This window comes from Rhincodon typus, chromosome 7 (assembly GCF_021869965.1).
Source record: "Rhincodon typus isolate 14 chromosome 7, sRhiTyp1.1, whole genome shotgun sequence".
NCBI lineage: Eukaryota > Metazoa > Chordata > Chondrichthyes > Orectolobiformes > Rhincodontidae > Rhincodon > Rhincodon typus.
In genome coordinates, this window is record NC_063338.1 from 20,780,929 (window position 1) to 20,798,028 (window position 17,100).

Here is a 17,100-nt window from a genome sequence, read left to right on the forward strand (position 1 = left end):
GCTGAGCTTTTCCAGCAACTTTGTTTTTGCCCGTAGCCATGAAGATAGTTTCAACCATGATCTTGAGTTCATGTCACACTGCATGTGATCCCACCATGCTGTTCTGTAAAATCTTCCTCACTGTCCTGTTTTGACATCATCACCTTGATAACTTGCTATGATCTCTCTACATTAATTAGTTTGTACAGTTTGGATTACTTGCTACTTTGGTTATACCCTTGCAATGCGACTCTTATACCTGGCATGTTACTCCAGTCATTTTCTTTGTCTCCAGCACCACCTTATTATTAATCTTTTGTAATTATCTCTCCACCTCAATTAATTGGATAATCGTCATCCTTTCACTTGTTATTTAGCTGTTGACACGTTACTCACACCACCTTTACTCACACTCTTGATCACCTGCAGAGACCTATTATTCGGTCTGTCGACACTCCACTCACACCATTTGTGTGATCTTTTGATCTGTCTGATTATAAAGTCTGTGCCTGGGTTCTTTCTTCACTTCACCTGACGAAGGGGGACGGATGCTCCAAAAGCCTGCAATTTCATATAAACCAGTTGCGACTATAACCTGGTGTCATGTGACTTTTGACCTTGCCCACCCCAGCCCAACACTGGCACCTCCACATCAATGTTAGCTGCAGAGGGTGTGGAGATGAAGGATCGTGCTCTCTGCTCTATCTTTCCTGACTGTCACAACAAACATTCTCAATGGTTATTAGCATGTTTTACATTAAGGTTATTATTTATTTATTGCTCACTTAAAATGTAAAATCAATTAACTTTGTTCTGTGGTTCAACGCAGAAACATCATCCCATCGACTATGCCTCCCTATCTAAATTATTTAATCATGTTAGCTATTTTATCAATATCATTCAGACATACCTTCAGACTCTTCCCTGGATTCTGGACATATCACCTTCTCCAAATCTGGTTCAATACCTACAAGCACATTCAGAGAAATGGCAGCACCAATAAGACCTTAGAATCATAGAATAGTTACAGCACAAAAAGGAGGCCATCTACCCCGTTGCTCCATGCTAGTTCTCTGGCTTGCAGTTAAAGACCATTAAAACATGGCTTTTTGCATCTCTTTATCCTTAAAAACTTAGTCCCATATCTGAATCAAAATGGTAAGTGTTCTGTGTGCATCGCGATTAGGGTAATCCAATTCCCGGTGGGTATAGGTTCAGAACACAGAACAGGCTTCAACGTGCCAAAACTGAAAATGAATTTTAACTGTTTTGCAACAAACCAATGAAAAACTTGTACAATGAGATGGATGGGTGCCTCGTTTGTGGAATGATGGTGGCAAGGCTGGAATTTGGAGCTTGTTGAGACATGAGGGGTAGTTTGGCCCTATATCTAACCATCATTCGACTTTTTAAGTATGCTTGATACCAACACAGGTTCTCAAAAGTACTGACGTCAATCATCTTGATGAGTGCAAAATCCACACAAAAGATTCATCGCGTTACAAATTGATTTTTTTTTCAAGTAATCTATAGCTGACGCATCCATCTAAGCAAAGGCAAATAATCTTAACAGCTCCCCTCTGAATTTTTCCATGGTGGTATGTTCAAGGAAGACATAATCAGAAATAAATTACTGCAAAATCTGGAAGTGTCAGATAACAGGAACTTGAATTCTTGGCTCTTTATGAAGGCCATTTATTTTTCTTGTGAGATTAAGTTGATGGGCAAAATCACGAAAACATCAAAGTTAAAAAGTATTCCAGGAATATAATCAGCCAGATGACCACACCTTGGCCTTTTTACTAATCTCTGAAAATCATAGGAATAAATCATGTAAGCGTGTGATGTCAAAATATCTTCACAATTAATAATTGCTTTGGATGTGAGTTTGAAGGATTGTGGAGATACCTGGATTGTTTTATTTTGAAGGTCAATAAAAACATATATTGGAACATTTTTTAAACAAGCTATTTCTTGGAAACCACATGATTCCAGGTAATCTGATCTTGATTGCTTTTACTCACTTTCGGGAAAACACCTGACCCCTTGTATTGGCCAAGTTTTATTGCTGTTCTGTTTGAACTGTGTTTTGCCGGCTTGGAGATTATTATTGGATTTTCAGTTGGGGGATGCCTGCTAAGCTTGTGTCTTGTGTTTCTGAAGCATCTTTGTTGCAAAACTAATGTGAAACCTGATTGCCCTCTTGCCCTTCTCAACCAAAGACTTCATGACACTGTGTTCTCTAAGCAAATTGTGTTTACCAAGATCCCAGAGATAACTACCTATGTTTGGCAACATCTGCCTATGCATGACAGAATGTCAGTGATGATGGCCATCTGACCCACTCAACCTTATCCTTTTTGCCGTCAAGAACCAAGACTTATTGGCCAAAAGGTTTTTTTTTCCAAACATTAATCTCTACAGAGAGAAATCAATTTTGTTTTCCTTGTCTTGATCAGTTTCGAGGGAGAAGTGCACAGAGTAATTTATTTGCCTAGAATTCAGAGGTTTAATGATCATAGTTTCAATCCGAGTAAAACTTCTGATAAATAGAAAGGTCAGAGGCTAGAAGTCAGAAGTGGATCACCTATTAGGTGGCCAATTTTTCTTCTTAAAGAGAGAGATACTTGCAATTAGAACTAGTTCAGAGAAAGCTCAAGGGGCTGATTCCTGGGAAGAAAGAATAATTTTTTGAGGAAAGGTTGCACAAAATAGGCCTATTTTGATTGGAGACTAGATGTATGAGAGGGGATCTACAGAAACACAAGATTCTGAGGGACCCTGGCCGTTCAGATGCTAAGACAATGGTTTTCCTTTTTTGGGGCAATCTAGAACCAGGGGACACAGTTTAGTAATAAGGGGTCCCCTCTTTAAGATGGAGATGAACAGGGATTTCCTCTATTTGACGGCCATTAGTTTTTGGAATTCTCTTATACAAAGACCAGTGGAGAATCCATGAAGCATCAAGAGCTATGGGTTGGGGTTGGGGTGGGAGTGGGATTTGATCTGAATGGAAAATTGAGTTAAAGCCACAATCAGGTCAATTATGGTTTTATTTAATATGAAGCAGTCTCAAATGGGCCGAATGGTCTACTTATGCTGTTACTCCTCATGCTATGATTGCTTAAATTTGCATTTGTTCTACACAAATGCTTTGAAACTTCATGAACCCGGTGTACAGTATCAATCAGATCCCCAGGGCACTGATCCACACCTCAATCCCTTCTCACATTAATTCCTACCTTGGACAACCCCATCTGCTCCAATGTTGATGTCCCCAAACACAAACTGGATCTTTTCCATAGCTTGGAGCTGATCAGGGCTGCCGTGCAAGGCATTCTGCAGGATATTCTTTGCAAACTTGGCTCGTAGAGAGTCTGGTGCAGTTTGTTTGGCTTCCTCGGGGTCTGTGGGGCCCATTAAATTTCTCCATTCTTCCACTGCATTCTCCTTACTCAAAATCATCATCAATAATGGACCTCTGAACCCAATGAAGAATGGTAGGAATGAGTGTCAAGTAGCATTGATCATCTGCCTGTCAGAAGGGCACTTGGTATAAAGCAGGTATAAACCTAAGCAGAAAGTGATCCTGAATGTTCGTATACAGTGGTTGTTTCTCATTGCAGACTCCTGAGCCTCCAATAATGGTGGGTGGAAAGCCCACACTGATTATGTGCCAGAAATCCACTGCCCGCCATATTGGTAAAAGGCTAAGGAGATTGCAGTCCTGTGAAAATTGTATTTGCATATTGACATAAAGGCGTCCAATGCCAGTTGGAGGCCTATCTCTGTGGTAACAAGAGCACCAGGGTAAAGTTTAATCTGGGCAATGGAAATCTTGCCCACTGGATGTCAGGTGGAGACCCACATTGCTTCCTTTTACTGCGATTTGCCACATTAAGTACCAGTGGTTGGGAGGTGATGTCGCTGCTCACCATGTTGTATGGGCTATCAGGTAGATTTGCTGCCAGCATTCTCTTTCCTGTGGGATCTATAGGGCCCACTTGGTCCAGTGTAAGAGAAGAAAACCACCAATGAGAAGAAGCTCTTGTCTTAAACAAGATTGACTTTATTGCATGATAACAACTATGCACATGTTACATTCGTATAGTCATACAGTGATAAAGGTATGACTCTGTGACTCTATATCAACGTAACATAATATGATGATATGCTAGACTGTGAGGAAGACCTAGTTGGTAGGCCTCACTCCTTCAGGTTTGAAAACTGTTCGCCAACCAGGCCCTTATGACATCCTCACAGTAGATGATGCCTAAGGCACTCCTTAGCATTAACCCTTTCAGACCCTTACGCAACACCAGTCAAGCATTTCACTCTCCAGGGGCAGTGAGTTCTTAATACTCTCAGTAAATGCTGCAATGTCTGTATCGCCCATATCACAATCACCATGTTTTAACAAGGTTACTTAGGAACGTATGAACAATTCAGGGAAAAGAGGGAGTCATAAGCCAAAATCAGGCTCACCCTCTAGCACCAGTAACCAAGATCCTTTTGAACATCCAATAATACACTTGGCTCTCCTGACATTCCCTTTGGCAGATCATTTTGAATGTTTATCAACCGTTGAGTTTAAAAAAAACATTTGCAATAGCTTTTACATGTTCTCAACCAGCTCAGCCGCACGGTCTAAACGGTGTCCAGCCCAACTGCTATTTATACAAGCTTTTCGTGTCAGAGAACATCGTTTATTTGGTCAGAAAGAAAATCAACAGAAACAAGCAGAAAATAATGTTGAATCAAATTGTAGTTTCATTTTTCTCATCCTTCTCACTGTAGATATTGGTTGTTTTTTTGTAGAGCTTGGCTCCATATGAGTTTTCTTTGGATGACTTACCTGTTGACTGCAAGGATAGAACCAAATGCTTCGATGATTTTCTCAGTCCAGCGTAAAATTCTATAATTGCAATGTGCCCGTGGGATTCTATTCCTGGATCGGTCTTTGGAGCCTTTGTAACATATAGCTGCAACAAACAGTTTGTTTGCCTGTGGTAATCTCTGATGAGGATAGAGTCATTGAACCATGTAGTATAGGAGACCATTTGAACCATCATGCCTCTGTCAGCTTGTTGAAAGAGTTTTCTAATTCATCTCATCTTAAATCAGGGCCCTGTCACCTTGCATTTTTCTTTTTGTTTTTAAGTCTTCATTCAATTCCCTTTTCAAAGTTACCTTTGCAACTGCTTCCTACACTCTTTGCATCGAAACAACTCACTTGACTAACATAATTCTTATCTCCCCAGTTGTTTGTTTTTGCCAATTTTCTTTAATTTGTGTCTTCTGGTTACTGATCTTGCCTGCCATTGGAAACAAGTTCTCTTTATTTAGGCCATCAAAACATTCATAATTTGAACTCTGTGTATAGAGATATTGAGGTTAACAAAATATTGACACTTACTCAGACATATAGTCAACCAGTTGTTCAAAGAATGGTTTGCCCTTGTGTTCCTTATAGAACTCTTCTGCCATTTCCCTGCTTAGAGTTTTTTCATCCATATGTGATATAATGAAGCCTGCTTGTTTAATCTTCTGTATAATCTCATCTGCCAAAAATGCAAAATATTTAGCAGTTCAGTTAAAGCAAATCCTATGTTAATCTAAAAGCTTGCAAGAATCAAAGTGTGAGAGGAACAGAAATGATGCAGTAAGTGTTTGCATGTGACAAGAAGCCAGGATATCAAAGATGAGGAAACTTGAATACGGTTTCTTGTCCATTTACAATAGACATTACTCTGCACGCGATTTTTTGAACTTTCACTGACCACAATTTATTAAATGTAAAAGGTGAATAGTGTATCGCATCTGTTTCTGGTTAATTGTGTTAAAACCAAGGGAAATCACAGTGAGTCAAAATACTAAACTATCAGTCAATTAAACATTGGCAATCTCTACTGCACTCACCTAAAAACCCTCATCCTTGTTTTCAATTCACTCTGTCAATGTTTCCCATCCCAGCTTTGTAATCTCCTCCAGGTTCTTGTGCTAGACCACACCCTCTGCTCCTCTATGTATCTTTCTATATGTCTACTAATGATGGCATAGCCTTCAGCTACTTCATCCCCTATTGAACGGAGCAGTCTCCCCAAATCTCTCCAACTTGTTCCATTTCATCCGTCACCTCAAAGCCGTCTTCAAAAACCTGCCTCGCTAATCATTCTCCAGTGATTTTCGTTTCATACTCAAAGTTCCGCGTGTCCAACATACTTTAGAATATCCATTGCATCCAATGAGCTGTATAAATGCAACCCCCTGCTCTTCAATTTCATCATTAATGCTCTCTGATCCCAGAGATCTGCAGCCACTGGGTCTGTTAAAGGATTAAAACATCATTGTACCCCAGTTTACCTCGATGCTCCTCCAGAGTATCAGGTTTGATAGCAGCCAGTGTGTGCTCCATTGAGAAGAAGAACTTCAGCTCCTTTTCTGCTTCCTGGGGTGTTCCACTACCATGCAGCTGGTTAATTGGAACAGTTTCTATTGAAAACTGTGCTCTGAGGCTACAGAAGGAGTGAAACAAGTCCATGAACTAGAACAATACCAGTTTTTTCACAAGGACATTCAGAAATGTTTTGGAAAAGTCTTTCAGCAGGAACAATGTGAGATTCATTAAAGATTTACAACACATCACATTAGATTTGCAAATAGTTAGAGAATTAAGCTCAGACCGCTCAGGAAAGATGTTAGGAAGCACTTCTACACACAAAGGGCGTAGAAGTTTGGAGCTCTCATCTGAAAATGGCAATGGATGCTGTTGTTAATTTTAAATCTGGATAGGTAATTTTTTGTTAAGCAAAGGACATGGGCCAAAAGGCAGGTATATGGAGTTAAGGCACTAGTCAGCCATCATTTAATTGAATGCAGAACAGGCTCAAGGGGCTGAATGGCCTACCTGTGTCCCTACATTCATATTTACAGAAATTAATATTCTTTGACAAAGCCACCTCAAGGATTTGTAGGTCTGATATAACAATAGGATGCAGCTTGAAATTTCATCTACACTGTCCTATGCACAATTCCTAGCTTCAACATAGTACAGGGTACATAGTAGAATTTGATCCATAAAGCAGATAACAACAAATTAATAGGCACAATGACCACTATTACTGGTCTCTGTAGAGTAGGTTGAGCTGCACAGCCAGGATCAAAAGCCTGGCTTCCACCAGACCCCTCAGAACTGGCAGATTACTGGCTTCTTTCAAAGACTTTGAACCTTCAGAGCTAGCAGTACCATGCCATTTACATCAGTGTTGCTGCAAAACAGAAATGCCATCATTGGCATTGTTCCCAGTAACTTCATCGCTAGACAATGCACAGGCATGCAATATGGTTGGTTCCTAATTGCCTTCTGAAATGGCCTAACAAGTTCAAGGCAACAAACGTTGGTATTGCCAGCAATGTTCCAATTAAATAACTCAATTAACTCATGCTGGGGTGCAGTTCTGTGAGCAGAGACAGACTCTGTTCACCTTGCCACACGGCCCTCTTGTCAAGTGTGAGCTGAGACTGACTGCTTTAAATGTAACACTGTAACTGCCTTTTTGTAGGATATATAAAATACTTCATGTTCTACTCCTGCACATGGTCCCTCCCTTACTTCTTTTCCCACTGCATTGGTTACTGTATTGATACTGTTGGTTTTTTCCCCTTGAACTGGAAAATTTCAACAACTTTATTTCCAATGTCCATCCTTCTACTGCCTGCAGGCTGCTTGACCATTTCTACCCAGGCTGAGGTACTGCTGAGGTAGTCCTCACCCAGCATCCCTGCATGTGCACTTGTGAACTAGGGTCATGAGGCATTCATTTGAACCATAAAATGCAGCAAATTTCTTTCCTTTCCATCCCCAGGGTAAACAACACAGCGACCAATTTAAGAATCTTTGTGAGCATTGCCTTGACTGGGATAACGTGACTCAGTGTTGGTGATAAATCAAAACTTGGCTCCTTCTGAATCACACGCACTTATCACTCAGCATTGTAGAATATTGTGAAGAAAGCATTAAACTTTCTAAGATTAAGGTTAATTTAAAGGACAAACCTCTCAGGATCTTCCTCCTTTGCCTGATTCACATCCTTTGGTCCCAGCAGATTCCGCCAGCGTTCAACTGCGTCCATGCTAGCAAGAGCCAAGGCTAACACAGGTCCACTATAACAAAATACAGATTTACCATAGTGCCAGATCTCAAGATTATGGAGCAAAAGCAAAAACAAATCAATTGGCTTCTTAAAAGCATAAATAATTGAGAGATGAATGAAATTTGAACAAGATGGAAGATCACTCATCATTCATCTGTGTAAAATTTGCACGTCCTTTGAGGAAACACATGGCCTCCAGTCAAAAGAAAATGCTTTAGGTGCTGAAAGGATTGGATGTAGGCTCTGCTGAGAGAAGTTAGCACCCATCTCAGCCTCAAATCCTCGGGACAGAGTCATTCCCAGGGCTGGTATAGGCTGTTAGCATCTGAGATTGGAATTTCAGTAACATCTATCCTCACCCAACTTTGTAATGTCCAAAGTTGCTCTGACTTTTGCTCTTCTCGTTTCAGTGGAAACTAAGTAAGGACTGCTTCCCTGTAGGAAGTCATCAAGCCAACAGGAGAGGCTTTGGATTGACTACCTTGTGTCATAAATGTTTGCAGCCTTTCAGAATTCCTCAAATTATCTCAAGTCCTCTCTCAGTTGCTTTAAATTCTGCTAAAGCATCTCTGGAAGTACAGAATTTCTCAGAAAAAGCACAGGCTGGGATGACATAGGGCACCAGGGGAAGATCCAGCATGACAAAGCGTACTGATATTCTGTCCTGCAATTATGGGAAACCTCATGTAATTCTCCCAACAAAACAGTGTTGACATCAAACATTAAAGAAGACGATCTTCCTGAATTAATCCAGGATTGTATATTTCGCCTGGGTAAACCCAGGAATCACTAGTTTGTTTGTTGATGTGGTTAGAGGTAGCCTGGAGGCAGATGCCTGTGAGAACACTTTCTTACATGATACATGACAATCTGCTCCAGGGACATTAGAAACAGATGACTGGTGCCCACACATCTGATGTTCCCTTGGGCGACAGTAAATACTTTTAAGAGATAGTAGGAACTGCAGATGCTGGAGAATCCGAGATAACACGGTGTAGAGCTGGATGAACACAGCAGGCCAAACAGCATCATAGGAACAGGAAGGCTGACGAAGGGTCTAGGCCCAAAACGTCAGCGTTCCTGCTCCTATGATGCTGCTTGGCCTGCTGTGTTCATCCAGCTCTACACCGTGTTATCTCGTAAATACTTTTAAATTACCTTTAAGCTGTGAAACATTGTAACCAGGGATGCCTGAAGCATACTATCTGACCATAAGAAATGAGTGAGCCATTCCACCCTTTGACTCTGTTATGTCATTCAATGAGATCATGGTTGATCTGACATTCCTCATGTCTACTTTCCTGCATTTTCCCTGTAACTAACAGCAAAACAATATCTTTTTAGCGCCCCAGACGTGAAAGGCATTCAGTGGCACATATTATGTGCTAAACACATCAGTTTGAATTACTAAAATAATGCGTATTTGTATAAAGCTTTATATGTAATATTGTAACTGCCCTTTTGTAGGATATAAAAAACACTTCATGTTCTAGTCCTACACATGACCTTCTCTTACCTCTTTTCCCATTGCACTGATTACTGTATTAATGCTGTTGGTTTTCTCTCCCTGAACTGGAAAACTTCAATAACTTTATTTCCAATATCCATCCTTCTCCTGCCTTTCACAAGGTCCATTGCCAACTCTTCCTTTCTCTTCCTCAACATTTTCTCTCACCATTTCTGGGGATAGACTCTTGACTATATTCACTATCAATTTACTCCTTCTTTCAGCTATCTTCATTTCACATTCTCCTCCTGGAATGCCTGGAAGAACTCTGTTCTATTTTCCCAGTTTTGCAGTCTCATTTGTATCCTACAACACCACTATTTCTGATGTAGCTTCACTCCCACGCACACATTCTCCATTTGCTGACTGGGTTCTCAATCATATGTCAGTCATTTCCACATATCTACTTTCACCCATTCCCCTCCCCAAACAGAACCATGATAGGATTCCCCTTTTACCCAAGCAAGCAGTCTTTGCATTCAAAGAATCATCCTTCACCATTTTTATCATTTTCAGCATGATCCTTCCAATGAACACGTTTTCCTCTACAACGGCATTCCAAAAAGATCACTTCATCTGAAACACCATGGTCCATTCCTCAATCACTCCAAAAAAAAAACGCCCAGCCCGTCCAGACAAAGCAATGATTTACTGGTACTCCTGACAATTTAGCATACAACACTTGCTGATTACAGTGTATTACTTTCTACATAAGGGACACCAAACACTGATTGGGTGACCACTTTGCAGAACATCTCCATTCAGTCCATAAACATAAGCTTGAGCTTTCAGTCACTTGTCGTTTTACATTTCAGCCCTATTCCCGCTCTTAGCCCACTGACTCAACATCGAGGTCAACCATTTCAAATGATAATTTCTGCCCACGTTTTACTTGGAAGTAAGGATACGTTCAGGTGATTAACAAGAAGAGTGTTTAGCAAGTTGAGAATGGAAATATTGCTAAGCGGGTTAAATGGTAGGGATGAGATCAGGAGGGTATTTGACAATACTATAAAAATTGTAAAAGACTTAGAATTTAACAATATTGATAACCAATTGAATTTGCTATAGGCAGTTAAGTGATTACCAATTAGCGAATAAGCATTTTTAATCTTTGGAATTCTTTCCTGCAAGTAATTCAGTAATGAAGAATCCTCTATCCCACAGGCAAAAATTTAGTTCTGATGCCTGTCATATTAATTATACCCATTGGGGATCCAATGTACAAAATCCCTGTGAGATTGTGCAAGAAATTCTTCAATTATAGCCTTTAAATCTATACACAGGTTGTAGATACCTAACTAGGAATTGGTACCTGGTCATGTTCTGAAGAAGAACTGGGAAGTATTCTTCCTGCGTGTGCTCACTGTAGAATTCGTAAACTTGTTTTTCTGTGAGTACAACCTCCTTCTGCAGGGCAATCGTAAAACCAGCTTCTGCAATCTTCCGCAGGATATCATCTACACATTGAGGATAAAGGATTAACATTAGACAGATCTCCATGAACAATGTGAAACGGCAGAGAATTTGAATAGTTTTCAAAATCAATGTCTATTATTGATACTGCTAATGATATATTAATGAATACAACTGAATCATAAACCACAATGTTCTCACTAATCATAAATGCTGTACACAGTAAAATGGCCTCAGAAACAGAAAAGTTCTATACTTTTAGCAGGTTACATTTACTCTGTGCTCACGATGCCTCATCCGGTCTATAAAGATCTTTTATTGTACGAGTCTCAAGGTTCACATCACCCAGAAAGCAATCTGTGGTTTAACGCTAAGGAAATGGTTCTCACCTTTTCTCTCCTTTAAGAGATCTGGCCTGATTAGAGCGAGTGTTTTCTGAACCCTCTCCTCTTGCTGAATCGGAATCTGGGCTTCAGATGCTTTTCCAAAGCTGGGGAAGAAGAAGGCCAACTCCCTACTGGCGTGGTCCATGTCATCACTCCCATGAACTGCATTGAATACATGTTCAGTCCCGTACAGAGCTCGGAGACTTTGGAAGAAAATCTACACTGTCAGAGATGACTGGAGAAACCAACTGAGGTCACATCAGTGTTAGTATTCAAAGCAGTCAAGGAGTTACTAATTAACATACTTAATTTTTTTATTAATGTTGGTGCTCTTTATTTTAAATTGTTTTGTTTATTTTGAGGGCTAGTTTTAACACTTTTGATGTATTCTCTCCCCTTCTGAAATCTTACAGCACTGCGCAGTGGATGAGAAGCTGACGTCCCAATCTAATGACAAAGGCTCATAATGAAGCAGAGGCTTGTGCATACACAGAGATGGATTTATTCAAGTTACTCACTGCCACGTTGTTTAATTTACCACTGGAGTTTGAACAATCTTTGAAACATGCCCCTGGACCCCATTACCTTTCAGGCTTCTCCTGTTTTGCAACTTCGACATCTGTTGGACCAATAAATTCTCTCCACAGTGGAATGACATCAACTGTTCCTTCAGGTCTGGACAGGATCAGAATATGACAAGGACCGCTAGACATGAACTGAATCAGCTCCTCAAAATGAGCCTATAAATTTGACAACAAACAGAGTTATGGAAAATCAGTATGGATCATTTGAAATATCTTAGTTTTAATTGTGTCAATTTTTAATGATTTGGCATTTTCTACTTTCTTCATCCTTCCAGTTTCTAATTGTTACTTGCCAATTGATGACCAGGTGACTAGCTTAGCGACAAGCTGATGCTGCTCAATCTTGCCTGTCTCCACCTTTCTGCAAATATCATACTGAGGTGCACAGAAGTGATAAGCTATCCACTTTTCTCTCACTTAATATAGGCAAAGGGTTGTCCTGTTCTCAACACCTTTCCCAGGTGGCATGGTACAGTATGAAGGAGGTCTATTGCAATCATCACTGTGCCACCTTAGGGCTACGTTTCACATTTCACTCAATTTTTTTTCCTGAATTTAAGACTGAATCAGTGTTTACGTATGGGATGTTATTTTCACGATAAAAACACTGACACATTCTTTCCAATTCAAAGTCTTTCCCACTCACCTCTTCGGCTTTGTGTCGGTAGAAATCGTGGGCGTCTTCCTTGGTTAATGTCCGTTCTTCATGAGCTAAAATTTTGAAGCCTGCTTCCCGAATCTGAGAAAACACTGAGGAACTTTAGAGGGAACCTTATTTCCTTTGTTTGGAGGCTCTAAGTAGACTTTACTCTATCATGGATTTGGTAATTCCAACATTAAAACAATCCAGGCAGTAAAACAGACCAGTGCTGGGACCCCCATCTATGTGTTCTTGTGAACATTCTCCATTTAATGTGATTTTATTTTCTATTACATCCTTATTATTTTTAAGTGGTTGTTAGGTAAGTTGGGAGGTGCTTTGATACACAAATGTTTGATAAATGTTTGACAAGGACTGGCATGGTGGCTCAGTGGTTAGCACTGCTGCCTCACAGCGCCAGGGACTCGAGTTCGATTCTACCATCAGGCGACTGTCTGTGTGGAGTTTGCACATTCTCCCCATGTCAGCATGGGTTTCCTTCAGGTGCTCTGGTTTCCTCTCACAGTCCAAAGAGGTGCAGGTTAGGTGGATTGGCCATGCTAAATTGCCCTGTGGTGTCCAGGGATGTGCAGGCAAGGTGGATTAGCCATGGGAAATGCAGGGTTATGGGAAAAGGTCAGGGACTGTGTGTCTGGGTGGGATGCTCTTTGGAGGGTTGGCGTGGACTCGATGGGCTGAACAGCCTGCTTCTACACTGTAGGGATTCTATGATCCTAAGTAGGAAGAACAAAGTGACACCAGGTAACACCATTTCTGTCTAGAACTGTTCATGCATTATAACCCTGGTGGGTCCTGCAGCTATCTTTGCACATGGCACAGACTGTAACATCTTACTAACAAACTGAGTCTTCAAATCACAGTCTTGATGATGAGAGTCAATGCAGCCATTATGCCATGCTAACTTCGCAGTCATACATACACAGGTTCCAGTGAGGGTGGTGTGGGGAGTGCCATGTCACAAATGTGAACATACTTGCTTTATTCTGAGCTACCTGCTAGAGAGTGCAGTCAGACAGAGGTTGTGAATTTAACTGAATAGAGGATGAGTCAAGAGTTTGACAAGATCACAAAGTATAGGGTGCAATTTTATGAGGTAATTAGGTAGATTGTACACCACACCCACCGTCCCAGAAGATAAGCTGGCCAGAGGCCGAATTGCTCCATGCGAACCTGCCCTTCAGCAATTACATACTGGGATGGCCTAAACAGGCAAACAGTGAGAGTTCTACGCCCTCAGTTTGAGGGAATCCCAATGCTAGCAAATCATTACTCTTGGCAGCTAGAGATGTCAGAAGTAAGAACTGTCAGGAATGCTGGGAGAATCCAGAGGAGGATCGTGGTTGCCTGAGAATGCAAGTCCCAGGGTTTTAAGGGCTGGAACAATTCAACAGAGCAAAGAGTGAGGAGAGTGGGGTTGGGGACGAGGTTTTGGGTTCTGGTTGGATAAGCAACATAGAAAGAGGTGTGGGTAGCATCTTGGGGAGGGCAGTGCACCCAATTTGTGTAGAATGCTCTTGGAATGAGGTGCCCCTCCTCCTTTCTTTGTGCTTTTGTTTATGTAGCCCGTAGAAAACAGACTATCCACTCCCAAGCAGCTGCCTACACAAGCTCTATCATAGCATGGGCAGTGTACACTTCAGGGAAATAGACTTACTCAAATGCTTAATTGATTTTTAATCATTTATTCACATATGGTCAACAGGCTGCCTGTTTCGGTGCCTACCTACTTTGTACATTATGGGATTTGCTCAGGGCAGAAGGGAAGTTGTGGGTTAGTCATGTGACCTATTGCACTAAAAGCACGGCCACTGAGGGGAGGTATAATTAAGCCCGTAGAATAGCTGCAACACAGAAAGAAGCTATTCAACCCATTGAGAGAGAGTGTACCAACTCTCTGTGAGAACAACATAGCAAGTCCTAGTTGTCTGCATTTTCTTCATAGCCCTGTGAGTATTTTCTTTAAGATAATAATCCAAGTTTCTTTCTAAAACTACAGATGAATCTGCTTTCCCCACATTGGAAATTAAATTCACAATCTTACCACGTAAAAAGGTTCACTTGCAACGTCTTTGGTTCTGGCCGTCTTAAATCAATGAATTCTAGTTTTTGATACTTCCATAAATGGGAACAGTTTTTCCCTACCTACTGTATCTAGATCCCTCAAGACTTTGAACATCTCAATCAAATCTTCTCAGTTTCTTCTTTCGTAAGAAGAATGGTCTATAGTCTTAACTAAAGCTCCAAATTTCTGGATACATTCTTGTGAGTCTTCTTTACTCTCTCTCATGCCTTCACACCTTTCCTAATGTGCAGTGCCCAGAAGTGGATACGATACCCCAGTCAAGGCTGAACTAGGTTTAGCATAGTTTATTTGCTTTTATACTCAATGCCTCATTCATAAAACCTAGAATACTGTGTACTTTATTAACTGTTAATTCATTCTGTCCTGCCACCTTCAATGATGTGTGTACATACACCAAGTCCCTCTGCTCCTGCATCCACTTTATATTAAAGTATTTTGTTTTATATTGTCTGTCCACATTCTTCATAAAAAAAATTCATCACTTCACATTAAAGGAAAGACTGAAATGTTCAGTTAAAATTGAAAACATTTATCGTCAGTCGTCAAGATTTACATTAAATGAGAAAATCACTAACAGTTTAAACCAGGAAGAAATGACTAATTTTGTATTTACAGACTTCAAGGGTAAAATGGAATCCAATCACCTTGAATCTCAATAGATTGAAACAAAACTTTAATCGCAAACAATTTGAAGTTCTGCTTCTCACCTTCATTATTATTTCATTTGCTTTCCCATGAGCTACGGCATCAGGTTTGATGATTGCTACTGTGTACGATTTGTTGGTAGTAACTGTATTAAAGTAAAACAAAACTTGTAACTCTCAAATGCAACAACTAAAACATAGGGAACAGGATCTGGAGTGGGCTATTCAGCCCCTTAAATCTGCTTCTCGGCTAAGTACAATCATGGCTGCTTTGTGATCTTAACTCCAATTTCCCACTCCATCTCCACAATCACTAAATTCTACCACAATTCAAAATCCATCAGTCTCAGCCTTGAATTTACTCACTGACCAATCAACAGACCTCTAGGGTTAGAGAATCATAGGTATTCACAAAGTGAAGATACTTCTCCTCAAAATCCTAAACGACTGACCAATTTGGTTTTAAAATGCCTCTCTTTAGAAAAAAGTTCAAAGTTGTGCCCATAAAATTTGAACTAAGCCACTAGTGCTGTCTTCAATTGTCTTATTACTGATGCCTATGAACAGTTGTACCATCATCTCCAACATTAAACGAAAAAAGTTCACATTTTTGTCAGTTGTCTCTCCTTCAGTTCTCTCCTGTCTCTGGGTGGTAGCTGTGATTTAGTGGGTAGCACTGAAATTAGAGGGTGTTGGTTCAAGTCTTATTTCAGAGACTGATGCGTAAAATTGTGGCTAACATTCCTAATGCAGCACTGAAGGGGCACACTCTCAGATGTGCTGTCTTATGGATGAAATTTTAAACTGAGGCCCTCTTAGATTGATGTGAAAAATTCCACAGTCCTAATTCAATGAAAAGCAGGGGAGTTATCCCTGGTGTCCTGACCAATATTTATCCCTCAAAAAACGTTGTGAAAAACAGATTATCTGCTCATTAGCAAATTGACATTTGTGGAAGATTGCTGTGCACAAATTGGGAAACATGGAAATTAGGAGCAGGAGTAGACCATTTGCTTCTTCAAGTCTATTCCACGGTTCAATATGATTATGGTTCATATTCTCGCTCAATACCATATTCCCATCTATAAAATCTAAAAGATATGAATTATTTTTCTTGAATCAGTGACTTGGCCTCCACAACCTTCTCGATAAGAGAATTCCTCAGGTTCACTGTCATTTGAGTGAAGAAATGTTTCCTTATCTCATTTCTAAATGGTTTACCTCACATTTTGAAACTACATTCCCTGGTTCCAGAATCCCCAACCTGGGCAACATCCTCCTTGTATCTAGTCTGTCTAGACCTGAGATAATTTTATAGTTTCAATCAGATATTCTCATCCTTCTAATCACTAGTGAATATAGGGTAGGTCAAATCAATGTCTCCATAATCCTGCCATCCTTGGTATCAGCCTAGTATACCTCCACTGCACTGCCTATATGGCAGGTATATCCTTTCTTAGGTAGGAAGACCAAAACGGCACAGAATACTCCAGGTGTGGTCTCACTAAGGTCCTGTACAACTGTATCAATATCCTGTTTCTGAACACAAAGCCTCTCTCAATTTGCCTTTCTAACTATTTGCTGAACCTGGTGGTTTATTTTCATTGACTGGTGTACAAGGATACCCAGATCCCTTTGTACATGCACATCTCCTAATGTAAATAGAGATAACAAGGTGTAGAGCTGG

The 17,100-nt window shown here is 40.4% G+C and overlaps 1 protein-coding gene across 1 annotated transcript in view; it reads right to left on the reverse strand.

Annotated features, from left to right (window-relative positions):
* The window catches only part of LOC109918655 (thioredoxin domain-containing protein 6-like), a 65,895-nt gene that overhangs the window by 14,222 nt on the left and 34,573 nt on the right, over positions 1-17,100 (reverse strand). The window contains exons 5-14 of the mRNA XM_048598704.1: positions 15,477-15,587; positions 12,672-12,764; positions 12,027-12,181; positions 11,445-11,644; positions 10,955-11,099; positions 8,035-8,142; positions 6,343-6,494; positions 5,396-5,540; positions 3,222-3,460; positions 890-946 (exon numbers count right to left, since the gene is read on the reverse strand). Coding sequence (XP_048454661.1) covers positions 890-946; positions 3,222-3,460; positions 5,396-5,540; positions 6,343-6,494; positions 8,035-8,142; positions 10,955-11,099; positions 11,445-11,644; positions 12,027-12,181; positions 12,672-12,764; positions 15,477-15,587 — 1,405 coding nt within the window. The remainder of the gene's footprint in view (positions 1-889; positions 947-3,221; positions 3,461-5,395; positions 5,541-6,342; positions 6,495-8,034; positions 8,143-10,954; positions 11,100-11,444; positions 11,645-12,026; positions 12,182-12,671; positions 12,765-15,476; positions 15,588-17,100) is intronic.